This window comes from Bubalus bubalis, chromosome 21 (genome assembly GCF_019923935.1).
Source record: "Bubalus bubalis isolate 160015118507 breed Murrah chromosome 21, NDDB_SH_1, whole genome shotgun sequence".
In the NCBI taxonomy this organism is placed as follows: Eukaryota; Metazoa; Chordata; class Mammalia; order Artiodactyla; family Bovidae; genus Bubalus; species Bubalus bubalis.
The window spans coordinates 50,405,430-50,430,728 of NC_059177.1; the positions used below are offsets into that span (position 1 = coordinate 50,405,430).

Consider the following 25,299-nt stretch of genomic DNA (forward strand, 5'->3'; position numbering starts at 1 on the left):
CTCCCCACTGCTGTGGAGCCCCAGGTCAAGGCCAGGAGGCAGCTGTGCAGTGGGGTGCCTTGCCAGTAATGTGGAAGGCTGGAGCCCCTCTGTGTCTTAACACCCCCAGCGGGCCCACAGATCAAGCAGGCTTCCTCAAGGCCCACGCTTCTTACAGGCCCACACTGGGAGGGCTGCTCCAGTCCTGTGCCTGCTTTTAAGAGCAGCTGTGGGCAGGCAGTCTGAGACTCGGCCTCAGTGAATGCCTGCAGCACCTCCCATTTGGCCACCCTCAGCCCTGGCCTGGCCTTTCTGGCCTGCCCAGGTCCTGGCCCAGAATTCTGCATCCCCAGCACCACTGACTAACGGCTCCGCCACCTGCTCTCACTCCTGGCAATGGCAGCGCCAGTGGCAGCAGGATCATTTCTGCCGTCACATGAGGGAGGGATCGGGTGGCCTGGGGACAGGCCAGGACTGGGGCTGGGGTAGAGGTGGGCCCCACAAGTGGAAACCCTTTGGCCACCATGGTTGCTAAAATGGAAGAGGGGGCCCTTTGGGCCTGCCCAGTGAGCAGAGACTGTGCAAGACAGAACAAGGCTGGCTGGCAAGGGAGCTGAGACATAGGGACACCCATGCCTCACTGCAGGGAGGAAGAATGTTCAGAACCCTTTGAAGAAGAAGAAATTCACCAGCAGTCCTACGAGTGACTGAGATTCAAACACTCCAGGCACGTGATCCCAACCCTGGGTGTCCATGCAGCACTGTTTACAAAAACCAAAGCTCCCCTAAACCGGGGCAGTGCTCGGGCAGATTCCTGGCCCTAAAAGATGCCCACCAGTATCAATTTGTAGTGTAGAAAACCAGGCAGGAATAACCTCTGATGACAAAAACAGGATTTAAAACTCCGATAAGCTTTTGGGGTATGTCCATGCAGTGATGGTTTCTCAGGTTATCTGTGTCACAGCTTACTAGATGGTGTGCTTTAAATACACGCAGTTTATGGTACGCCACTTATTCCTCAATAACTTTAAAGAAACTGACAGTGACAAAAATTTTAAGCAAATTTCCCACACAGCAAAACCCAAACTGCATACATTATGAGATAACACAAAATGGAATCATGCGCAGTCATTTATATTAGGAGAAGATGGCAGATGCTTTTGCTTCTATAAGTTGCTGCTAAACTGCACTTATAACTTGGATATAAGCTCAACTTAAATACATTAAATGTATGAGGAATAAGGGGCTGGTGGAGTCTGCATATTATAGATCCAGGAGAGGCTAGAGGCTCAGGGTGCGTTGGAGGTAAGGGCAGGCGCGCACAGACCAGATGCTGCGTGTGGAGCAGGTGTGAAGCGCCACACTGAGGACTAAGCCTGCACTGTGCCCCTGACCTCCGCTACTCCCTCAAGGGAGGTACCAGCACCGCCAGGGCAAAGACTCTGGTACTCTCTGGGCCACAGGTCTCGCAGTCAGGAGCAGCAGAGCGAGGACGGAATGCAAGCCAGCCTCCCCAGAGTCCAGCCTCCCTCCCCACACCCCAGCCTCCTGCCTCTGGTCTGGCCCCGCAGAGGAAGGGGAGAGCCATCCGGCCATACCTGCTGGTGGCTGCCGCGGGTCTGTGATCAGGAGAGGCAAAGACACGGTGCAGGTAGTCGCTCAGCAGCTTCTCATGCACGATGCCTGGGCCACAGGTTAGAAGGGAGAAGGGACACATGGTCAGTGTGGCTCCTAGCCCCTGCCAGCACACAGGCCAGAGGAGCAGTCCCGGTGGGTGCCCTGCTCCACGGCTGCTGGTGGAGAAGAGGCGGCTCACAGGTACAGGGAGGCTCAGGAGGGCCTGGGGCTCAATGGACCCGGGACATGCTTGCCTCTGTGTCTTCTTCCTGCTTCCCTCAACACTGGGAGCCTCCTCCCTGCCCTGCCAGCCCTTACCTGTGACCCTGGATCTCTCAGCATCTGAGGTCAGTTTGTAGCTCTTGCGCGAGAAAGCCATGCCGCCCTCCTTGGATGCCATCTTTCATCTCTTGTGGGCAGCCTGTAGTCCTGAGGGCTTAAGCAGAGGCAGAGCCTGTCTATTCGAAGGAAGCCAAGGACTCCCATATTGACCTCAATCCTGGGGTGTCAGGAAGGCCTAGGAACAGGTGAAGCCGCTGCATGGGCACTCACACACGCATCAACCCAGGAAGTCTCTCATCGCTCTGCCAGACCCTGGGGCCCTCCAAGCAGGGGTTTCCCACTTCCTACACAGGGAGGGTGGGTGGGGGTCTGACGGTGGGACAGACCTCACCCTGGCCCAGTGCTCACCCAGGCCCCAACAGGGAGCAGATGCCAGATATGTGTTTGTTAAACCAAACTAGTAACGAACGCCTCAACCCAGTGGGAAATCAGACCAAGGCGTCCAAAGGGAGGTGGCCCAGGAGCAGAGCTCCTGCACCGTTCTCAGCTATCAGCCACGCTGGGTCCAAATGTGGAAGAGAGAACCCTACACCTAGTCCACCATCCAAAGGCCTTGGTGCCATCTCCAGCTCCAAGTCTTACTGACATCCAAGGCCAGGACCCCCTGCCTCAGTTCCAGGATCCTCCTCCCTTCTCTATTCCAAAGGTCTGCAGGTTTTCTTGTCCCTACTCACACACACAGCATCCTATCCCCTTACAGCAGCACCCCTGCCCTCATTACAGAACAGTGTTCCCACTGCCGTTCGTCCCTCACACACCATGGTGTTGCTACAGCTGCTTCCGAAGGGGCACTGAGTCGCTGGTGCCAGCCTCACTGATCTAGAGCTGTGCAGCCCAACACAGCAGCTACTAGCCACATCTGGCTCTTTAAATTTCAGTTCAAGTTTCAGAGGGCTTCCCAGGCAGAGCTAGTGGTAAAGAACCCGCCTGCCAATGAAGAAAGACCTAAGAGATGCGGGTTCAATCCCTGGGTCGGGAACAGTTAAAAAATTTAAAAGTCAATTTCTCAGTTAGAGTGGTCACGTTTCAAGGATTTCCGTGGCCCCATGTGGTTAATGGTTACTGGACTACACACTGAAAATAAAGAACATTGCCATCATCACAGAAAGTTCTATTAGTCGGTGCGGGTCTAGAGCCTAGTCCGCCAGCAATGCCTGAGACAGAACTCCTCTCTGTTATCTCACCCCACACAGCTCCTCTGCTCCCGCCACACACTCTTGCCCGCTCCCAGTCGGCACCACGCCTGCCCCTCAGGAAGGCGACTCCCTGCCCTGACGCCCAACACCGGCTCTCTGACACAGAGCAGATGCACGACAGGTTAGACGTCGTCACGGAACCGATGAGCAAACCTCCAGACATCCACTCCAGGGGTCAGGTGTTGAGGACCCAGGTGGGAGGCGGGCCTTGACTTTTGCCCGGGGGCTCCCTGCCACGTCGTCCCGTTCAGCCCCGCCGAGGGTTCCGGGCTCGGAACCGAAGCCACCCCCAAGGACGCGAGGGCACCGCTAGTCTCCCCCAAGTCGCCTCGGTCCCGGCCCCAAGCTCTGGCGGACCCTCCAGGCCAGCTCCGGGCCGGATTCCGGCACCATAGGCTGCGATCCCTCGCGCGGCGAGCACTCTCACAACTGGACGGGCCGGGGACGCAAGGGGAGCCACGGGGAAGCCCGCCCATCTCGGAGCCCGGCCGCCCCTCACTCACCCCCCAGCCTCCGCCGCCGAGTCCGGCTCACAACATCCGCCCAGCACTCGGCTACGGCGCCCGTCCGTGGCCAAACCGCGGGCCGCCGCGCACGCGCACGCGCACCGACCCGCGCCCGGCCTCCGCTAGGTGGCGCCCCCCTCTGTAGCCTCCAAGCCGGGATGTTCCCGGAGCCCGCCTCGCTCCGGCTGCCCAACCTCTTTCGCCTCCGTCCCCCACCTGCGCGGGAGGAGCTCCTGGCCCAGCCGTGCCGTTAACGCTGTGTCCTGAGAGACCTTGGCCGCCTATCTTTCTACTCCTGCCCGTATTTGGAGATCCGGCCCAAAGGTCCGCTAGGACGTCCGAAAGGCTGCTCCTCCCAAGGGTCTCTGCCACCTGTCACCCTCACCTCCATTCAGGCCAGACGCGTGGCCTCGCTCTCCTTTCCCAGGGATGGCACCTCTGGCCGGGTGAGGAGAGCTTCCCTGGGCTCTGCTGACAGGGGCGTAGGCAGACCTGCCCCCGTGGGGGCCCATCAGTCATCAAAACAACAGGGAATTTTCTCCACTTTACAGGGGAAAGCTGAAACTCAGGAAAATTTAATATCACGACTTTAAGGCTGGAACCCTGGCCTCTGGCAGCAAGCATATCCACACAGCCCTTCCCTTCAGAGGGGCTAGGCTGTGAGGGCTGCACACCCCCACCCCACAGCACCTCAAGTATCCCCAGTGAACCCTTCCAACACTGCCCACTATATTGGGAGGCTTCTTGGGGGTAACTATGCCAGAGTGAGGACCCCTCTACCTCACCTAGGGGGCTTGAGGCCTGGCACCACCCCCATTACTGCCACTGGGTCTCAGGTCAGATCCCAGCAAGCCTAAAGTGGGGGTGTGGAGACAGAGCCACCCAATCCCGTAGGGACAGGTTTCACAACTTCCCGGACGGGGCTGTGGTGGGTCACAGTGCAGCCTCCAGCCAGGAGGATGGGGTGGCTGCCACTCCTGCTGCTTCTGATATGGTTCTCAGGGGCCCCTGGTAAGTGCCCTTCCCCTCAGCCCTGATCCCCATCTGCATTCAGAAAGGGGTCGGCCCCAGGCCCATCCCGCTATCTGAGCCAGGAACTTGCTTTCCTACTGAGCCTGTAGCAGTGAGTGACCTTGGCTTCTTTCACAGAGCTGGGCAGCCAAAGGAACACAAACACATTGCCTATTCAGGCCTGCGGTGAAATGTCTGCTGTAGCTTTGAGGCAGTGTTAGGGCCACATAGACACATACACACATGCAGGCATTTATCCCTTATGAGCCAGACCTAATCCTCCTACCTAGCATATATCCTTATGCTGGTTAGGTGGCTCAGACAGTAAAGAATCTGTCTGCAATGCAGGAGACCTAGGTTGGGAAGATCCCCTGGAGAAGGAAATGGCAACCCACTCCAGTATTCTTGCCGTGAGAATCCCATGGACAGAGGAGCTTGGCAGGCTACAGTCCATGGGGTCGCAAAGAGTTGGACAGGACTGAGCGACCAACACTTTCAGCATTTACCCTTATGCTGGTTAGAACTTAGACTTGGAGTCAGAATGCTTGGGTTGGGCCTTTGCCTTGTTAATAGGGTAGCTCTGGGCCTTCACATCCTCACGTGAGAAATGAGCTAGCATAAGCTCCATAGGGCCAGCACCAGCATGCACTGCGCTCAGAGTATATGTTTTACAGCTGAGCCCAGTACCTTGCCCACTAAACAGGTGCACTAGTGATTACAGAGCCTGCTCGTCCTATCCAGTACAGGGGTCTGACCCTTGAAGGGTCACTGACCCACTCCAGAGGCCTTGTATTTTGATCTCCTGAATGAATAAAGTGTGCACATGCTGATATGCATGTGCTGATTTGCATGCCCACCCTGCAGGGCAGCGCTCGCCCTTGAATGACTTCCAGGTGCTTCGGGGTACGGAGCTGCAACACCTGCTACACTCAGTGGGGCCCGGGCCTTGGCAAGAAGATGTGGCAAATGCTGAGGAATGTGCAGGCCGCTGTGGGCCCCTCCTGGACTGCAGGTGAGTTGCCACTGGACCTAGATAAGACTGGAGGGAGAGGAACCTGGGCACTGGTGACCCTGTGCCTCTTCTTCCCAGGGCCTTCCACTACAACTTGAGCAGCCATGGTTGCCAGTTGCTGCCATGGACCCAGCACTCACCTCATACACGACTGCAGCGTTCCGGGCGCTGTGACCTCTTCCAAAAGAAAAGTGAGTGGCTGCGAAGGGTGCTCTGGGGAGAGGGCTGCTGAGGTCTCCAGCCTTGTTGATTCTGGGTCTTTTGCTCCCAGACTATGTCCGCACCTGCATCGTGGACAACGGGGTCGAGTACCGGGGCACTGTGGCCATCACCGTGGGTGGCTTACCCTGCCAGCGCTGGAGCCACAGGTTTCCCAATGACCACAAGTGAGACAGACAGCAGCTTCCCTCTGCTTCTGCCCGCCTGGCGCCTGCCGCCCAGCTCGCACTGTATTGCTGCTCTCACAGGTTCACACCCACACTCCGGAACGGCTTGGAGGAGAACTTCTGCCGCAACCCGGACAGAGACCCGGGAGGTCCCTGGTGCTATACAACCGACCCTGCCGTGCGCTTCCAGAGCTGCGGCATAAAGTCCTGCCGGGAGGGTAAGCGGCTCCCGGTCAAGCCTGGGGCGGGAGGCGCGTGCCCACGCCCGTCCACAAACCCATCGGCCCCGTGTGTCTCCAGCCGCTTGCCTTTGGTGCAATGGCGAGGATTACCGCGGCTCAGTGGACAGCACCGAGTCAGGACGCGAATGTCAACGCTGGGACCTGCAGCACCCGCACCCACACCCCTTCGAGCCCGGCAAGTACGCGGGGGCGGGCTCGGCGCGAGAGGAGGGTGGGCAAGGGGAGGGCCGAGGTCTCCAGGGGCGGGGCGATAGAAGGCTCAGTGGATGGGGTCAGACAGGGGAGTACCAGGCTCTTGTTTACGCCCGGCCACCGCCCCCAGGTTTCTGGACAAAAATCTGGACGACAACTATTGCCGGAATCCGGACGGCTCGGAGCGGCCCTGGTGCTATACCACCGACCCGAAGATGGAGAGAGAGTTCTGCGACCTCCCCCGCTGCGGTACAGCGTGAGGGCGGGGCCTGGGAGGGCACCTGGGATACGTGGGGGCGTGGCCTGAGGGCGAGAGGCAGGGCTGGGCGTGACCCGGCGAAGGGCCAGAGACCCTAGGGCTCCGCACCAGCCCGCGACCGGGTCTCAGCTCCGACTACGGCTCCGACCGGCCTCGGTCCATCCAAGGGTCCGAGGCACAGCCGAGCCAGGAAGCCACGACGCTCAACTGCTTCCGCGGGAAAGGCGAGGGCTACCGGGGCACAGTCAACACCACCGCCGCGGGCGTGCCCTGCCAGCGTTGGGATGCACAGCTCCCACATCAGCATCGCTTTGCGCCGGAAAAGTATGCGTGCAAGTGAGTTGGCTGGCAGCCGCTGGGAGCTGAGTACTCCTAGGGATGGGACCTGAGGGGGGTCCCGGGCGGCGCTTGAAGGAAGGCGAGACCTGGGGAGAAGCTGAAGGCTGGACTGCGGCTCCTGCTGGCGGGCTGGGACCCACCTGGGCTAAGCAGCGTGCCTGCTCAGAGACCTTCGGGAGAACTTCTGTCGAAACCCCGACGGATCGGAGGCGCCCTGGTGCTTCACATCGCGGCCTGGCATGCGCATGGCTTTCTGTTACCAGATCCGGCGCTGCACCGACGACGTGCGGCCCGAGGGTAAGGCCTATGCTGGGGCTGGAGGCACGGAGCCGGAGGGCTGGGGCAAGAACCGGCTGACGGTCTCCCTTGTCCGCCCACTGCAGACTGCTACCATGGCGCGGGGGAACTGTACCGCGGCTCTGTTAGCAAGACCCGAAAGGGCATCCGGTGTCAGCACTGGTCGGCTGAGACGCCACACAAGCCGCAGTAAGCTTGTCCGCGCACCTGGCACCTCCCAGACCCAGGCCACAGGCCCCGCCTGGGACAACGCCTAGGGTGCCAAGCCTAGGCATCTTGGTCAGTGCTTGGGGTTACCCTTTGATCTTGCTCCCCTCTTCGGCCTAGGTTCAAGCACACTTCTGCCCCACACGCGCCCCTGGAGGAAAACTTCTGCCGGAACCCAGACGGGGATAGTCACGGGCCCTGGTGCTACACCACGGACCCAGGGACTCCATTCGACTACTGTGCACTGCGGCGCTGTGGTGAGCACCCGCGACTCAACCCGGCCCCGCCCTTAGCCTCCACTGCCGAAGGCTGGCTCCCTTAATGCTGAATTTGGATCTTTCAGATGATGACCAACAGCCGTCCATCCTGGAGACTGCACGTATGGACCTGGGCCAGGCGTTCCTTGTGGCCCCTTTACACCCCCAGGTCCATCCAGTCGGGGGTCTCATCCAGCACACTCTGTCCCCCAGACCAGGTGCTGTTTGATAAATGTGGCAAGAGAGTGACGCGAGTGGACCTGTTGCACTCCAAGCTGCGTGTGGTCGGGGGCCAGCCTGGGAACTCACCCTGGACAGTCAGCTTGCGCAACCGGTGAGGCATGACTGCCTGACTCCCCAAGATGGGCTGAAGCTATATCCTCTGTGCCTGTGCCAGTAGCAGGGTGGGAACCTGCCCTCACCTGGAGATGGCAGGTCCAGCCTGGGTCTCAGGACCATTTCCTAACCCACATTCCTGCAGGCAGGGCCAGCACTTCTGTGGAGGCTCCCTAGTGAAGGAGCAGTGGGTTCTGACTGCCCGGCAGTGTTTCTCCTCCTGGTGAGCCTCCCTTAGGCTTGGGGACCCAGACCCAACCCCCTGCCTTCGTCTCCCCCTCAGCCACCTTCCCTGGCAAGTCGCCAGGTGAGCACTGGGCAGCAGACCCTGAGTCTCAATTCATCTAGCAGAGCTTCTCTCTCAGCCATATGTCTCTCGTGGGCTATGAGGTGTGGCTAGGCACCCTGTTCCAGGACCCACAGCCCGGGGAGCCAGACCTGCAGCACATCCCAATGGCCAAGATGGTCTGTGGGCCCTCTGGTTCCCAGCTTGTTCTGCTCAAGTTGGAGAGGTGTGTGAGAACTCAAGAGGGTGTGAGGTGGGGTTGGGCCTTGTGGCCTCAGACCCTGAAAGCCCTCATTCTCGCTCAAGACCCGTGATTCTGAACCAGCGTGTGGCCCTGATCTGCCTGCCCCCTGAGCGGTATGTGGTGCCTCCAGGCACCAGGTGTGAGATTGCAGGCTGGGGTGAGACCAAAGGTAAGAGAACAGCAGAGGCATGGGCTTCTCCAGGCCAATAGGCCCCAACTTGGTTCCCACGCGCAGACCCTCTCCTTCTGCTCATTCCCTTCACTGTAGGTACAGGGGACGACACAGTCCTGAACATAGCCCTCCTGAGTGTCATCTCCAACCAGGAATGTAATGTCAAGCACCGAGGACGCGTACGGGAGAGTGAGATGTGCACTGCAGGACTGCTGGCCCCAGTGGGAGCCTGTGAGGTCAGTGGCAGGGTCCCTGGCCAGCTTCACCCCCAAGGGGGCTAGTCTCTGCCACGGCCCAGGCCCCCCTCACCAGTTCTTGCACCTACCAGGGTGACTACGGGGGCCCACTTGCCTGCTTTACTCATGACTGCTGGGTCCTGCAGGGAATTATAATCCCCAACCGAGTGTGCGCACGGCCCCGCTGGCCAGCCATCTTCATGCGTGTCTCTGTGTTTGTGGACTGGATTCACAAGGTCATGAGGCTGGGCTAGTCCCAGCCTCAATCCTGTGTGCCTTGGCAAGCCTGAAGCTTTCTGTCCAACATAAAGCCACCTTTCCTCTTGATGTCTGTGCAGGGTGCTTCTTAGCCTCTGCTTCTGGGGAAGGAATTGGCAACTCCGCAGCAGGGCCTGCGTGACTCAAGTCCAGGACATCTTAGGCAGGGTGATCTGCCCTAGGACTGCCTTAACCTGTGGGTGCTATGGAAGGGCAGGGCCTCACTAGTCCCCTAAATCAATGGCAGGGAGGAGAAAGTGATGTAGGGCAGTTTCTAACACAAGGGGCTGCAGCTGAGGGAGCTAGCCTGGTGGAGAACTACTTGGCCAGGAGAGGTGATAACTGAGCCTCTCACTGTCCCCTACCTCTCACCCTGGAGGTAGATGCCAACCTGATGGCTACCATATCCAGGGGCCTACAGTCTCTGAACCCCAAGGGTGCGGCTGGGGTTAGCAGTGGCTTGGTACAAAGTACCAGCAGGAACCAGACTCCGTGTCTTCATTTATTATGAGTATGCAGCCCATGTTCCTCGGCTCACCCGTCTATGAAGTCCAGAGACCCGGAAGCCTCTCGCCACTCTGCCAGAGAGCCCGGTGTGGCATATGCCACCCAGCTCGTGCTGAGGGGCAGGGCTTCAGTGGCCCAAGTGCGTACACATCCAGATCACAGCATTCATGAAGCTGTCGGATTCCACCTCCACCTCTGAGAGTGAGTGGGTGCTCTTGGGATAGAGCAGGAGCCTGGGGGATTGAGCAGCAGTGTGTGAGGATCGAGGTGCTTTTGCTGCTCACCAGCCTACCAGCTGCAAGGGCTGTCTTGCTGCATGCACTCACCGAACAGGCACGTTCCGGGCTTTGAGGGCACGGTAATACTCCATGCCCTGCTTGAAGGGCACACGCCGGTCCTCCTGGCCAAGCATCAGTAACACTGGTGTCTTCACCTAAGTATGCGGGGAGCAGTGGTGAGCAGGGCCCAGGGCCCTGGACAGACTGGTGGTGCACTGGTGGTGGGGAGGCGAGGAGGGCTCCATACCTGAGGGGTGTACTTGATGGGTGACTTGTTCAGCATCTCAGACCACACGTTGGGGTCTGGCAGGCAATCGCTGCTGTAGAGGTAGCCAGCCTCCACCACACACCTACAAGACATCATGCTAATGCAGGTCCAGGAGCCCTGGGGCCCTCGGGAGCTCCATGAAGATATGGAGGGGAGGGGAGAAGGGCAGGGGGCCTGTGGGCACACCCACCAGTCAGGGATGTCCGTGGAGCCCATCATGGAGGCAATGTTGATCACAGGGTTCCGCACCACGCAGGCGCCGTAGGTCTCGGGATACTGACCAATCAGGTGGCAGGACAGGAAGCCGCCATGGGAACCACCCAACAGGGCCACTCGGCCTGCGTCAAAGTGTTCCTCCTGGAGCACCTGCTCGACTGCAAACTACAGGGTGGGGCAGATCATGCTGCAGCCAGTGGCCTGCCCAGCTGAATGGAGCCACACCCCCGCTGTCCTACCCTCCCAACCTGTCCAGAAGCCCCAGTCCCTGCTACCTGGACATCCTTCACATCCTGGCTGCCCACATTGCCGGGGAGGGAGAGGATGCTGTCCTGGCCAAAGCCCGTGGAGCCACGATAGTTCACTGGAAGCCAAAGAGGGACCAGACAGGGTGGTCAAGTGACATTCCTGGAGCCCTGGATACCCTTTCACCTCTATGTGAAGTAGGCCTTGGGGCTAGCTGCATCAGACGCCGGGGAAGGGGCCAAGAGGTCGGAGATGGCCCAGTGGCCACATGCCCTTTCATGGGAGTTCCAAGTTAGTCCATGGAGCCCGAGGCTGGGTCAGGGCAGTTTCTGATAGTGATTACCAGTTCAGGGCTGCAGAGAGGCCTGGAGATGAGGGCAGTACCCACAACACTTGCACCAACCAGGCCCACCCCATGACCACCCCACAGCCCCACCAGAGCTGCAGGGCCCTGCCCCCTCACCTAGTAGAGCTGCAAAGCCCATCTTGCAAAGCATGGCTGGGAGTAGCATCCAGGAAGTGACAAAGGATGAATGGGGTCCCCCTGCAGATAGGGAACAGACAGAGGGTGAAATAGCCAGCTAAGGAGGGGTGGAGAGGAAGGGCAGGGGCTGTTAGGTCAGTTGCCTACCGTGGGGCATGACCACCATGGGCACCTGGGTCTTATCTGGAGGGTTGCTGGGCTGGATAAGGATCGCTTCAAAGTCAAGACCAGCTGCAGGGGAGAAGCAGTAGTCAGCAGACCCAGGGCTACTGCCTAGGGCTCCGCCAAATAAAGCCTCTGCTGTAGCTGCAGGTCTGGGGCTGACCTCTGACACAGGAGGCTGGGCCAAGGTAGCCCACACTGTGATGCATGGACCCCAGGGGGCTCATTCATGCTCCTTCTACCCTGGTTGGGGAGTCCCGTTCTCTGCAGGGACAGCATTCTGGAGGAGGTGTGGTCACAGAGGCCTCGCGCACACCTGGCTTCTTTGGGCTCCGCTATCCCACCACAGATGACACGGACCGATGATGCCCAGAGCAGGTGCTTAGATGCCTGGACACTACTCCCCATGATCGTCCACAAGAGGAGCAGAACAGCTCTTAGAGACAATCTCAAAACCCTCCCCTCCAAAATGTGAGACAGGAAAACAGGAAAGGTGACCACTGATGCCGTGTGCTTGGGGAACCTGGAGAAGGTGTCCCTCTGCCCCTGCCCAGCTCACCATACTGCGCATGCTCTTGCTCTGGGGGTGGCTGTAGTACCCGGATGCTCCAGGAGATGTCAGGAATGGGCTCGGCCTCCTCCAGGGACACCCACACCACCTCCTGCTCCATCCCCGCAGGAGGCAGGAACCCGACTTTCTGCCAAGAGAAAAGAGTGGGTCACAGGTGGCCTGGCTGCCTCCCAGCCTTCCTACCGCTGTGAGCGTGGAGAGCCCTCGCTCTACTGGGCTGTCTGCCCACCTCCAGAGGGCACGGCGTGGACTCCTGTCATAAGCTGGTATATACACGGGCACTCACCCAACCACACAGAGGTACCCCTCCCTCCTCAGCCTCTAGGCTATTTTACGCCAGAGGACTGAGCACTTTCCCAGGCACCCTGTTCTGTACTCAGCAAACCTCAGCTCAGCCATTCCTCCCCATGGTGCCAGATCTCGTGGACTATCCTGAGCTGAGTCTGCATCCTGGCTACTCATGAACTAACCAGCCAGTCAAGACTTGGGTCAGTTCCCAGACCTGGGAACTCCACCTGCACAGAATCCCTGCCTCCTGGTCTGTGGCCCACCAACACTCACCAGGCACGGAGGAAGGTTGGGCGTGGAGAACTGGGCCACCATGAGGTCCCGGTCAATTGTGAGCAGCTTCCAGCTTCCACCTGACCCGCCTGGAGAAGGCAGAGGCCACCACTACTTCCATACCCCCCGCCCCCCAACTGCAGAGCCAGAACCCCCAGAATGACGGCTTTAAAGCCAGGTGCCCCTTCCTCCCTGAACAGCAAAGGGATGCCCACAGAGAGATGTCACAGCCAATGACAGCCAACTGCACACAGCTCCAGGAGAGCCTCCTTCTCCGCCCACCCAGCCAGTGGCTGTGCCCTGGTACGGCCAGATATGGAGACACACCAGACCCCATGGAACATCCACCCACCCCTTGATGAATGTATTCTGCAGGGTGGCAGCTGGGCCCAGGAGGCTGGGGGCAGGGGTGCGCTGCTGATTCTAGGCAGTGGGGTCCAAGGAGAGTAAGATTCCTAAGCCGGGGACTGTACGATGAAACGCAGTTTGGGAATAACGCTTTGGTAACTTTGTGGAGGGGTGAGTACAGCCTGGGCAGGTGGAGAACTCAAAAAACATTTTAGGGGCATTTTAGGATTATCAGGCCTGGGTAAAAGGAAGATGAAGGAGCCAACAGGGCTTCTCCTGGGCCCTGGAGCAGCAGAGGTACCTCTGCCTGAGGTTTGAGGAGTGGGGAGGGTGATTCTGGCTGATCCTGGCCAGAGAGACTTGTGTGGGTTTGAGGAGCCACATGGGGGCTATGCTGAGCAGTGCCAGGACACGGGATTGGGGGGCGGGGGCAGGCAGAGGCGGGGAGGCAGTCTGTTGGCTGGCGGAGGGTCCTGCAGAGGTAGGGTCTTCAAAGCTGTCAGTAGAGGCTGCGGGACAGTCAGGGGTGCAGAGTGGACGCGAGCGCGGCTGCAGCCCTGTGTGCTTGAGCTCCGGTCCCTCCCTCGGCCTGGCTGGCCCCTCCCTGGCCCTGCTCACCAGCTGTCAGAGGGGTCACAGTGCCCATCTGGGTGTCCACAGCAAACAGGTCCTAAAGCAGAGGGGAGGCCACGTGTGGCACCACATCCAAGGGCCCTTCGGGTCCTGCCCCACCTCCTCTCTACCTTCCTGGGAGCCCTGGGGCCAGGCCAGATCCGTGAGTGACTATGGCGACAGCTACTCAGAACAGCAGGTGTGGCCTGGGGACCTGGGTTCAAATCCCAGTTCCATCACAACGTGCTGAGTGACCCTGGGCAGGAGAGGGAATGCCTCTGAGCTCCTTCTAGCTACCCTGAGGACCCAATGATATCACACCCCAAAGAGGCTGGCATACTGTGGTGTCCCTGCTCAACCCTGAGGAGAGACCACTGTCCCACCTCCATCAACTCCCCATACGGTGGTGTTCAGGGGTCCACTCCCATGGCACTCCTATGTCCCCTAGATGTCCCAGGCCCGCAGCTCCTGGGGACTGGTCAAGGGCTGCCTCTCAATACAGTCGGGGCCCCTTACCTGCCGGCTGCGCTGAGCTGTGTCAAAAACCACTCTCTGGCTGTCAGCCGACCAGCATCCCAGAGGGAGCAGGCTGCAGTAGATCCCAGAGAAGTTCTCTGCAAAGGCAAAGAGCTGGGGGCCACATCCAAGAGTGGAGAGGGTTGGGGGTGGGGAGCAGCAAGACTATAAGGAAGGCTGGGTTGCTGGGGAATTCACCTGGGGCCCCACACATGGGTACCCGAGGTGATGAGGAGCTGCCTGAAGTGTGGGCTGAAGGGCAGAGGCCTCTGAGGGCCCAGGAGAGGGGGAGCTTAAGAGCTCCTGAGAGAAACAGTAGGCACTGGCATTCCTGTGAGCTGCTCTTATTGGGCCCCTGGTAGGAACAGATGCTGTAACCAAGGTAACACCTGTCTGTCCGTTACCATACTTAGCTGACTGCCTGGCCCAGGGGCCTAAATAAATCCTACCCTCTAGTATCATCACTCATTTAACCCTCACTACAGTCCCACAAAGAGCAGGGACGACTACTTCCCCCTCACATAAAGGAATGGAAGCTCAGGGGGTCAGGATACTGCCCAGTAACACCCAGCTAATACGGGGCAGGGCCAGAATTCACACCAGCTGCATCCCTGTAGCCCAAAGAGAGGAAAAGGAGAGCATCCCTTGTCCCTGTGTCCTGGAACGGACCAGGTGGCCCAAGAAGGCAGGAGACTCACCCCTCACATCCTTGGGATAGCCTGGGATCCCAAGCAGAGCTGTGAGCGCCTGAGACTGTGACTGGAGCTTATCAGCCAAGAGCCACCCTCCCAGAGGGCTTGGACTGGACAAACGCTGGGGTGGGGGTTCACCCTTGGGGGTAGGACCTGCCAACCTAGTGTACTTTCCGAGAGCCCGTGAAGGAGCAGGGGCTTTAATCAGCCACTGGAAGGACAAGAAAAGTTGTCCTTTGGGCTGCAGCCCGAATGAAACCGTCTCAGCTCTGGTCCAAGTGACTTCTTTCTGTCAGAACCATGCCTGATGGTGATGGCCCCACCTGCTGCGGCAGCTGAACCTGGGGTGGTCTGGCAGAAGGGAAGACTTCAGAAGGAACTCAGGACAGAAGAGCTGAGGGGGCTGCCCCTGAGCAAGGGGAACAGATGGCTAGAGAACAGAGCTGCAGGCTCCGAGCAGCCGCCCTGCCACACACCCCTTACCTCCCAGTTGCCGAGGCACGACATCCACCACCACCACCGTGACCCTGGTATACCAGTCATACTGCAAGACAACAGGGTGGTCAGGCCCACCAGGGGACTGGCAGCGCCCTCAGGGCAGGAAGGGGAGGACCTGAGAGGAGCCCAATGTATCTCCTTTCTGGTGACCTGGACCAGAAGTCTGGAGAGGCCTCTGACTTTCACGAGGGGCCCAGAGCCCACTATCTCCCAGCCCCTTGCAGAGCCCAGCCGCGTGCAGATGAGAAGCATTCCTGTAGACAGAGAATGCTCTCCAAGTGGCGAGTCTTGACTGTACAGAGCCTCCGAGAATAGCACTCTCAGCCTCTAGGCCCTGCCTGGAGAGAAGGCCGGGTGGAGCTCACACCGTCACTGCACCCAGGACACGAGGTCCACTGAGGGGCTCATGGGGAGTCGAAACTGACTCTTCAGCTCTTATCCACCATCCCCTCCTCCTGTTGACCTCCCCCCACCCCTCCCTCCCCGCAGCTCACCAGGCACAACTGGCCACACTGCTGATGGGGGACCAGAGATGGGAACTGCAGGTAGACGATGCGACACTGGTCTGGGCTCAGCCGGGGAGAAGTGACAGCCAGAGAGTCATCCGAGAGGAGCTCTGGACCAGACAGAAATGTGAGCATCGTGCAGGCTGCCGGGGCCCAGTGTGTGTCAGTAAAGCACGGGCAGGTGCTAGCACGTACCGCAGTTCCCCCCAGTGAGGTCCACGTAGTACAGGGCTGACCTGGAACCACCAGAGAGACACTCAGCTTCAAGGCCAGTCTGAGCTGCAAGGCGCCCTGCCCCACCCCTTCGATTGTCCTCACCTCCGATTGGTGCAGAAGCGGATGCCCAACCGGAAGGGCTCATGCCACCAGCCTGCGAACACCACACCTGTGTCTCCAGGGGCCCAGAAGGCCTGTAAACGAGACCATGGGGCAGGTGTGAACAAGGGGCAGTCGCTCAGGCAGGGCCCCCAGACTCCAGGAGTGATGCAGGCCAAGTCAGCACTAACCTGGCCGGGGGACACACTCTCAGGGACCCCCTCAAGCACAGAGATGTTGCCACTCTCGATATCCAGCACACACAGTACAGGAGTGCCTTTGGAAACCATGTTTTCTCCCCAGTCTTCGTAAAACAAAAACTGGTCCCCCTGAGAACACAAGACACTCAATGCCCAGCCTGTCTTGTGGGAGCCTGCCCTGCCCCCTGGAAGCCAGTGCCTCCCCAGTTCTGGTAGGCACAGTGTGGGCAGAGAGCGTACTGAGCTCGAGGGCTACCCGGAGGAGCCTTCACCAACTGGCCATGGCCATGAGCACCTTAATGGCCTGGTCTGGCTTCTTCGGCCTGGCCATCTCATCATCGCTGCCACTGATGTCCAAGGCTTTGGTCTGAAAGAAGGACTCAGCCTTGGGGCGCTTCTTCTCTGCCACGTATAGTAAGTGTGTCTCCGAGTGCGACCAGGACAGGCAGCCAAAGCAGTCTGGGTGTAAGGAAGGCCGATCAGGGGGAGCCCGGGGCTACGGCTGCCCCTCCTGGCCGCCCTGCCTGCTCACCAGCCGGCTGCCTCACCATCCTCGTAAACCGGCCCATGTTTCTCCAGCGCTGACAGGTTGAAGCTCTTGAGCTTCCGGTTCTTCTCCCAGACCTGAGGACATCTGGTAGTCAGGCTGCCTGTCCTCCAACAGAACCTCATCGGTGGGACAGAGCCCCCTGCTGCCTACCACCTGGTCCTGTGCAGACTCACCTCCAAAAACTGCTTCTCCTCCCCAGTGCTTCCAGCCTTGCGCAGCACGGCTTTCATGGTGCCTGAAGGAGATTCTCTGCTTAGCAGCCTGAGGACGGTACGGGATAGCGGGTCAGGACGACTCCCACCCAGGGACAGCCCATCCGGTCCCCTTACTGGTCAACCTCTTAGACAAGATTCTTCAGGCTCCAGCCCACACCCACCCTTGCAGCCCTTCTAGTCCTTTCCCAGCAGCTGCCTGCCTCTGCTTCCTGGGGCAGGGCCTCTAGTCCCATCCCAAGTTTGGAGCAGGCCTCCAGCGCTTATGACCATGTCACTAGAGGCTGCCTGATCTCCCAAGGAGCAGGAACCTGACTCCAGGCTTCCCTTCTGGGTCATACCCACACCATGGCCCATGGTAGGCATTCAGGAAAGGCCTGCAGATGGCTGGGGCCTTGCGCACAAGCTTCCTCCCTCAAACTTACTCCCCCCGGGTCTCCACACTGTTGCCCGCAGGCCCTGCAAACACCACTGAGTCCCCATCATGGAACACCAGGTACTGGCGGCAGAATCGGATGTTCTCCATGCGTTCCAGGTCCCTCTGGGTCCATTCTGCGAGGAGAGGCATGAGACTGCTCAACTTGACCAGTCCTGGCACGGGCTCCCCTCCCCAGTCCCCACCTCCCTCAATCTGTCTCCAGATATTCTGGGGGCAGGATGGGTAACACCCAAACCCAGCTCAAGTCTAGGGCTCCAGAGCCTAAGCTGACATCTCAGGAGAGAAACCATTACTGCTCCTAGCATCCACCCTGGAACCTTGAGGGTGGGTGTGGGATAGGGGGCGATGGGGGCAACCCTTACAAGGCCCACGCTCTGCACTCATGGGCACCAGCTCATAATACTCCAGTTAGCCCCACCCCCACCCCATACACCTGTGTGCACGGGCCTCTTGGGGAGGCACCCTTTCACACCCTTTCCAAGAACGGCCTTCTTCCGCACACCCGTGTGCACTGTCAGGCAGCGAGCCCTCCACGTCCCCCTCCTCTCCCCGAATCCCCTCCAAACACACACCAGTGTGCACCGTCCTGTAGCGACCCCCGTACTGCGTGGTGACCTCCGGGCCCAGGCAGGCGGCGCTCAGCGCGGGCTGGCGGCTAAGGCCCCGGTACAGCGCCGCCGCCTCTTCGGGCTCGCTCAGCAGCACCTGCGCAGGGGACACAGCAGGGTCAGGCCCGGCCCGGGCTTCAAAGACCACGGGAACCGCGGGCCGATCCCTCACCTGCCGCTCCATGGTGGCTCTGGGCCGCCAGGGCGAGGCGGGGCCTGCTGGCTCCCGGAAGTGAGGCTCCGGGGGCGGAGCCCGGAGAGGCCCAGCCCGCCTTCGCCACGGGCTTGCAGTGAAGTGAGAGGGGCGGGATTTTCGACGAATGGGCGAGGACGGTTAGCCAGTGGGGGCGGGACCTCGATGGTAAAGAGGCGGGGCCTGTAAGGAACCAGTAGGGGCTTCGATCGCTGGAGTCCTGCAGGGGAAGAGCAGGGATCTCCCGGGAAGAAGACAGCTTCTCGGGGCGGGCTAGGCTGATGAGAGGCGAGCTCTGTGGGCCAAGTCCTCGCCTATTACTGGGAGGGGGCGGAATAAAGGCGCTGGCCTTTAGGGAGGGGCGAAGTGTGCGAGTAACTACAGGGCCCACGAGAAGAGGGGTTGAGGCCACACTATAGACTGAGGACTCTTCGAAGACGCGGGAGGCGGGGGCGGAGTGGGAGGTTCTGAGCCCAGCGAGGGTAAAGTCGAGTCCAGCGAGAGGTGAGGGGCAGAGCCTAAGAGGCGGGATGTAAGCCAAAGTCAGCCCCAGCTGGGGTCTCCCGCAGCCCGGAGGCTGGCTGTCGGGTCCTCCTGGTCTATTGCTAGGCATCATTCACTAGACGCTGCTCTGCAGAGAAGGGCGGAGGTGTGCTCCTGATAGAATGCAGAGCTCTGGCCTTATGGCAAAGAAGGGCGGGTACAAAGTTCACACAGGGTGTTGCCAGGTCTTATCGGACACCAAGCCTGCCCCAGAAGCTATCTGCCCCTCCAGCCGTCCCCCACCCTGCTCCGTGGCATGTGGATGAGCGCATGAGCCTCTGTCTGCCTTCCCAGGCCTCAGCCCAAGTTCTTGGGTGCTGAGGGCCTGGTGGGTACAGGCTCCACCCAGAACCAGAGTCCTTCCTGTGGAATGAGAAACCTGGGCAGAAAGGCTCCCTCAGGACACTGGCACTGGACAGGGCAGGTTACCATGGCAGGAGAGGCTGGCCAGTTGTCAAGCCAGAAGCAATGGATGTCTCCTGAGCTTGGCTGGAGCCAAGGACCCTGGCTCCCTCAAGACCCTGGGTCCCTGTGCCCTGCCTTGCCTGTGACTCAGATCCCACTTGACTGGCCTGCAGCTTCCCCTTCCCCATCAGACTAGTCAGGTAAAAACAGTTTCCATTTGCTGGCTGCTGCTGCTGCTGCTGCTGAGTCGCTTCAGTCATGTCCGACTCTGCGTGACCCCATGCATCCGTAGGTGCAGGCCTGTTAAGGCCAGAACTGGGAGCAGAAAGAGTGGCCCCAGCCACTCATCTGGGTGGAAAGTTGGAAATGAGGATGTTCGCTACAGCGTTGTTTACAACAGGAAAACTGGGGACGTAGCGCCTGTCTTTTGAGGGCACTTTCAGCAGCCTGGCTGTAAACTCATGGTGCAGCTCTCTGGAGGCTGGGCACTGGAGGATGAACATCTAGGTATCTGGAATGAACGTGTAGAAATAAACAGAAGGCTAGAAAACAGGAACTGCTGTATCTTCTGGTTCTGTTTAAAATGAAAAACACAGGAAGTAAAGACATGCATCAAGGAAAGACACGCATCAAGATACTAACTTTGAGGAAGGCCAGAGGTGAAGCTGATACTCTTTTCACGTATCCGTGTTTTTAAATATTTCTAGAAACTCAGGGTTACTTTGATAAGAAGGCTTTCCTAGTCTGGGGAAGGACTAAGATCTAGTAGCCCCCAAGAGTTTGGGGGTTGGAGTGGACACAGCCAAGGCAGACAGGTGTAGGGCTTGTTGGTGGCACCAGGGGGCAGCACCTGCTCACTTGCGTCCCCAGGAATCAGGCCCCAGAAAAGTGTGCACCCCAGACACTCGCAGACTGTGAAGGTACCCTCAACAGTCTGCCCTTGAGGGGGGGTAGGTGGGAGGGAGGGGTTATATGTATACTTATAGCTGAGTCACCTTGTGGTATAGCAGAAACTAACGCAACACTATAAAGTAATTAAACCCCAATTTAAAAAACTTAAAAAAATTAACAAGTCTGCCCAGTGAACTAACTGCTCTCTCCAGGTTCAAGCATTAAACTTTGCCTTTGTGGAGGGACCCACTGTCTTTGGCCAGATTGCTGTGAACTCTGCCCTGGCCTTGCCGGTACTTGCGCAACTTTGTCTTCTCATTCTTTCCCTTTAATGAAAACACGGGGCTGTCACAGTTGGGGGATTTGTTCCTCTGCCTGCGCCTGCCCATTTCAGAAACCATCCCAGAGACAGTCTGTAGGTTGTTTATATCAAGTCCTTTTATTCTGATACCACAGAATTACCTTGTCACAATACAGGGGGAGGGACACTCAAGTACCACGAGTTCTCACAGAGCACGGAGGACGGCACACGGTTCACAAGGTCACGTGAAGGACTCGGGTCATTGCACTTACAACTGTAAACTTGTTTGTTTGACTTTGTACAGCACTCTTCCCCCCTCAAAGAAAGAAGGAGAGAAGGAAAGAAGGGAAGAGAGGAAAGAAGGGAGGCAGGGCAGGAGTGTGTAGGGGAGAGCCAAAACAAGACATAGAAGCTAGCAGAGGAAAGGCGTGGGGCGGCCACCACTCTCCAGGGCGCTGCTCTGAGAGAGGACGGGCTTATTGGGTCCCAGAGGCCGAGTGAGGCAGACACGCACACACATACGCTCACACGCTTGTTCACATGCGCACACACACAATAACCTCACGACTCTTATGGCTCTCCCGTGCCCCCCAGTGCACACGGCACCAGGGCTGCTGGTACCCAGGGAGACAGAGGTGATGTCTCTGAGGCGCTTCAGTTGGTCAGGCCTGTCCCTTTGACCCTGTCGGAGTCCATGACGACAAGTATTTACAGAGTGGGGGGAGGGGGCACGAGGGCAAGGGAGGGGCCAACAGGCCAGGGCCTTGTTGCCATGGCAAAGGATCGGCCTGGAAAACTCCCCACAGGCTCCAGAAGACAGGACATAGTTGCTGCCACTGCTGCCTCTCACCATGGGCCCTGAGACCAGTCTCTTCCCAGGGACTAAGCGATGGTGGGCCAGGGGTTGTCGCTGTGAATGCATTGGGCCCTGAAGTAGACAGAGGAGGCAGTGCCCTTACTCATGACACTGGGGCGGGGAAGGGTATAGAGAAGGCCTGGACTGCTTCCCAGAGACATCCCCTTGCCTGTGTGGAGGTGTGCTTGGTGCTCCCCAGCACCCAAGGCATCGAACACTCGTCCCTCAGCCTCTGGTCCCCGGAGTCACAGCGGTATCTACACAAGGGCCAGCATACCTGTGGCCCAGAGGCCTGCTCCAGCCACCTTCACAAGGGGGTGATGGTACAGATGTGTCCTGTGGATATGTTGGGGGGGGTAGGGAGTGGCAGATGTCAGAAATGTCCAACTCAGAGAGCTTGACCAGAAAGATTTGCTGAAAAGTCAATGTGTGAGAGCCTGAAACTGGCCTTGATGGGGGCTGGCCTGCTGTCATCTCCTTGCCTGTTCCCCGCTTCTGGACCCGTCCCTTGGCCTTCTGCGGGGAGGCTCACTGCATTAGTCCCTCACATACGTATCCAGCCACTAGGCACAGCTCACAAAAACCTGGCCCTGGGTGGTCAGAGGGGCCAGATGATGGCCTCCCTCAGCCCTTGCACAGATGGGCTCACATAGCCCAGGCCTGCTCTCTGCAATGAGGCAGGTGTCCCGTTGGATGGGTGAAGCCCAAATCCAGAAGGGCAGGGCCTGGGCCCAACAAAATGGGTAATAGCCTCCTATCTCATCCACAGCTGCCAGAGGTGGGCCAGGATCCCTCTCTGAAAGGGCTTGTAGACCTTTTTGGAAAGGAGAAATGCGGACCCCTGAGAAATGCATGGAGCAAACTCTGGAGGAAGGCCAGGCCTGGAGGGGTCAGGTGCCTGCTGCACGCTTGGCTCAGTCATGAGCAGTGGGACGCTGAGGCTCCAGAGATGGGGGCTGGTGGGGTGTTTAGGTCCTGGGGACAGACGCAGAGAGTGTCACCACAGAACCTTCTGGAAGTCTTGTTATTGAGATTCTTCCCAAAAAAACTCCGCTTGAAGCCACTGTCTATAGGAACACCCACTCTGATGTAAAGTGACTCTGTCAGCTGTCCGTGCCACAAATGCAAAGGTCCAGCCCTTCCTGAGCATCCTCTGGCCTCGAGTCCCAGCCTAGATTTCCTGGCTCACAGACCTTGGAGCTTACAAGCCAGAGGAGAGGCACAGATCAGGCACAGTCAGGAGCTGGTGTCCTAGGACACAGGCAGACCCCACTCTTGGCTTCTGTCTCTGGCTGCAGAGGCAGCCCAGCTCTGCCCTCAAACACTGCCCCGCTGGGAAGGGGCAGCCAGATGTCTCTGGCTCAGGGCCAGGGTAAGGGCGGGGGGCAACTTACAGATGGAAATCCCACAGCCAACCTTCCAAATGTTCACGTGTACACATCCTGTGTGGGCTCCCACCGTGTGTCTCCCCGGAGACGTCTTGGTCAGAGAAACACGCAGGGTGTGTGGGGCCTTGTACTGCCGGGCCCGCGGCCTGGCATGCTTGGGCAGCAATTCCGGCTGTCCTCACTAGCTCGTGCAGAAGTCAGCTAGAAGCACTCCTGAAGGAGGGGGTCTGAGACAAAAAGAACTCCAAGCAAGAGGGTCGAGCTAAAATGGATGAGATCGTGCAAAGAGGCTGCGAGCTGTGCATGCTCCGCTGCGGGACCGGCGGTGACTTGCTTGGCAGCAGCGAGTCCTGCCACAGGTCGAACATGCCACAGACTGAGAACTTCACACACACGGTGGGAGCGGGGGAGGGGGAGGGGAGTGAGGGGTCGGATATGAGCTGATCTATCCAGTTTCTCAATTGCATCTTTGCAATTAACTCCTTATACGTAACATGGAATTTAATAAATATTAACAGTTGTCTTTGAGGGTTTATATTTCATTGCATAGAACGTTAGAGATGAGACTTGCGGCTGTGCCCAAGATGAAGGGAGGCCCCAGACGGAAGGGCCTCGGGGAGGAGCCCCGCCCAGTCCACTGGGGTGGATTGGATGGCGCCACCCACCCCAGCACAGGACTCTGGGCCCTTCCCCTGCTCGACTGGCAGAAGCCCTGGCCCCTCTGCTCTGAGCACGTCCACTGGTGATGGCTTAAGAAGGACTGGAGTTCCACGGTAAACAGAGGCGGGCTGAGGGGCCTCCCTAGACCCTGCCCTGGGCTTGTGCTCTTGGTGGCCTGCTGCCCACTATTGCTTCTTAGTCAACATTCTCCCTGTGCTGAGCAGGGGCAGAGCAAAGAGGAAACCAAACCATCAGTCACAAGGTGGTGGTGGAGGGGAGAGGCAAGGAGATGAGCCGAGAGAGGGAAGAGAGAAAGGAGGGGTGGGAGGAGAAACGAAAGAACAATGTTTATGAGGTATACACTTAAATCAAACTGAAATGATTAAGGCTGTTCTCGAAATCAAAAGAAATCCCCAGGTGTACGAATGAGGAGCCGGCTGGTCGAGACAATGGAGGGGCCGCTGGGATGCTCATGATGATTGGGGGGAATGGCTTTGAAGATAGCGGCGGGCGTGTTAGCACGCGGCCGCCCACAGGCTGGGAGAAGCCTCAGCCGGCGCCCACGCTGCTTTTCGGTGCTATGGCCTCTGATTTCAGCGATGAGACAGTGTTAGGTCCTAACGTTTGTAAAGTTCTCCCAATCCCACGCTAGCCACGTGGACACCTGCTCCGGTGTCACCCAGAGGGCAGGATGAGGTGGGGCAGGGCCCTGTGGCCACGGAGGGATCTGGGCCAGCTGGAATGTGAAGGAAACGGAGCCTGGGGCCCCCAGCCCTCAGTCAAAGCCCCTCTCCAAGGCTGTGGAAAAACTTCTGGCATGGTGGAGGGAGGGCAGCATCCGTCAAAAACAGGCAGCGTGCGCCCCAACTCTGTGTATAACGCATTGGAGGCCGGGCCGGCCGGGCCGCAGAGGGCAGCTATGGGAAGAGCAGCAAGACTGCCGTGTGGCAGGGTCTCCAGAGGGCGTTCCTCCCTCCCACCGATGGCTGCGCCTTGACAGTGGCGCCCGGAGGAGAGCAGGGTCTCTGGGAAGACAGTCACGGGTACCCGGGTCCAGTGGTCCCACGTGACCAGCACAGGCTTCACCCCGGCAGCTGCTGTTAGAAAACATCCTGTCCTCAACTGAGGCCCGACAGCCACGTCCCACCTCGTGTGAGTCTTTGGGCCGAAGGTTTGTCAGATTGTAGATGCTTGGAGGAGAAAAGGAGGAAGGAGAGAAGGAAAAAGGAAAGAGAAAATTTTGGTCAAGCACCGTGGACAGCTGCCTCTTGCCCACCCTCCTTCCAGCTGTCAGCCACAGGTTGATGGCCCGGCTCCTCCGCACCCACGGGATCCCAGCCCCACTGAGGTGGAGGAGATGGGTGCTGGGGCAGGTTTAAGGTCATAAAGAGAAGGTCAGGAAGAAAGAAGAATCATGTTGGCCAGGAAGGGACATTTCTTTAACACAAGTTGCTTCATATATATCTATTATACATAATCTCCAGTCTGTGTGAATTTATCTGTATTGAGTCTGTGTTGTGCTATTTTGTTACTATAAAGTTAAATCGGCCATTTCTGAGACAGCTTTGGTTTCAAAAAAAAAAAAAAAAAAGAATGGTGCCCTTTGACTGATTAATACTAGCAAATAAGCAACAAAATGTGGCTCTGAAAACAATAATACTGAACAAATAATACTGATTTGATGTACAGTCTATGGCACTTCATGAGAATCCTTAACAACATGGTACTTAGAGCCATTATGTGCTTTAAAAGATACACAGTTGTGGTTTTGCTTGGCACATTCATCTCTGTCAGATCCCTCCCTCACCACATCTTAAAATCTATTACATCAAAAATATTACTCAAACAAAAATGACTCTGCATGTATGCTCTCATCTATAATGGCAATTTTAAATACAA

The 25,299-nt window shown here is 58.4% G+C and overlaps 4 protein-coding genes across 14 annotated transcripts in view; 1 reads left to right on the top strand and 3 right to left on the bottom strand.

Moving 5' to 3' along the window:
* Positions 1 to 5,959, bottom strand: part of RNF123 (ring finger protein 123) — a 27,242-nt gene extending 21,283 nt beyond the window's left edge. For 3 of the 5 annotated variants that reach the window (XM_006053269.4, XM_006053272.4, XM_044934388.2), the window contains exons 1-3: positions 3,638 to 3,788; positions 1,915 to 2,032; positions 1,578 to 1,662 (exon numbers count right to left, since the gene is read on the bottom strand). In XM_006053269.4, the coding sequence (XP_006053331.1) occupies positions 1,578 to 1,662; positions 1,915 to 1,996 (167 nt within the window). In that variant the 5' untranslated portion in view covers positions 1,997 to 2,032; positions 3,638 to 3,788. Of the gene's footprint in view, positions 1 to 1,577; positions 1,663 to 1,914; positions 2,033 to 3,637; positions 3,789 to 5,803 lie in introns of those variants that run through there. The other 2 variants (XM_044934387.2, XM_025272886.3) reach the window with 2 other exon arrangements.
* MST1 (macrophage stimulating 1) lies at positions 4,505 to 9,443 on the top strand. Of its 2 annotated transcripts, none has more exons than XM_025272890.1 (18): positions 4,505 to 4,651; positions 5,516 to 5,663; positions 5,742 to 5,854; positions 5,935 to 6,049; positions 6,131 to 6,267; positions 6,350 to 6,466; positions 6,614 to 6,732; positions 6,910 to 7,078; positions 7,248 to 7,378; positions 7,465 to 7,567; positions 7,706 to 7,842; positions 7,929 to 7,964; positions 8,061 to 8,176; positions 8,324 to 8,401; positions 8,544 to 8,690; positions 8,771 to 8,877; positions 8,977 to 9,116; positions 9,209 to 9,443. In XM_025272890.1, exons 1-18 carry the CDS (start codon positions 4,600 to 4,602, stop codon positions 9,368 to 9,370), a joined length of 2,127 nt encoding a protein of 708 aa, XP_025128675.1. In that variant the 5' UTR covers positions 4,505 to 4,599; the 3' UTR covers positions 9,371 to 9,443. The 2 variants fall into 2 exon arrangements, with proteins under 2 accessions (XP_025128675.1, XP_025128674.1); XM_025272889.1 differs by having other exon boundaries at positions 4,506 to 4,651; positions 6,350 to 6,470; positions 8,056 to 8,176.
* Positions 9,444 to 9,863: 420 nt separating this feature from the next.
* On the bottom strand, positions 9,864 to 18,464 carry APEH (acylaminoacyl-peptide hydrolase). 3 transcript variants are annotated; one of them, XM_006053274.4, is made up of 22 exons: positions 18,336 to 18,464; positions 18,128 to 18,260; positions 17,542 to 17,668; positions 17,078 to 17,165; positions 16,903 to 16,978; positions 16,650 to 16,813; positions 16,346 to 16,483; positions 16,158 to 16,249; positions 16,035 to 16,075; positions 15,828 to 15,949; positions 15,319 to 15,379; positions 14,144 to 14,241; positions 13,634 to 13,685; positions 12,668 to 12,756; positions 12,095 to 12,233; positions 11,521 to 11,604; positions 11,353 to 11,433; positions 10,919 to 11,007; positions 10,618 to 10,808; positions 10,407 to 10,509; positions 10,208 to 10,314; positions 9,864 to 10,114 (listed from the first exon to the last, which is right to left on the bottom strand). In XM_006053274.4, the coding sequence occupies exons 1-22, from the start codon at positions 18,345 to 18,347 to the stop codon at positions 10,009 to 10,011; spliced, it is 2,193 nt and encodes a 730-aa protein (XP_006053336.1). In that variant the 5' UTR covers positions 18,348 to 18,464; the 3' UTR covers positions 9,864 to 10,008. The 3 variants fall into 3 exon arrangements, with proteins under 3 accessions (XP_006053336.1, XP_025128673.1, XP_044790332.1); XM_025272888.3 differs by lacking the exons at positions 16,650 to 16,813; positions 16,903 to 16,978; XM_044934397.2 differs by lacking the exons at positions 17,542 to 17,668; positions 18,336 to 18,464 and having other exon boundaries at positions 18,128 to 18,256.
* A 2,151-nt stretch (positions 18,465 to 20,615) lies between these two features.
* BSN (bassoon presynaptic cytomatrix protein) overlaps positions 20,616 to 25,299 on the bottom strand; it is a 78,486-nt gene continuing 73,802 nt past the window's right edge. For all 4 annotated transcript variants that reach the window (XM_044934384.2, XM_025272885.3, XM_044934385.2 and 1 more), the window contains one exon: positions 20,616 to 24,590. The gene's annotated coding sequence lies outside the window, so the exon portion shown is untranslated. The remainder of the gene's footprint in view (positions 24,591 to 25,299) is intronic.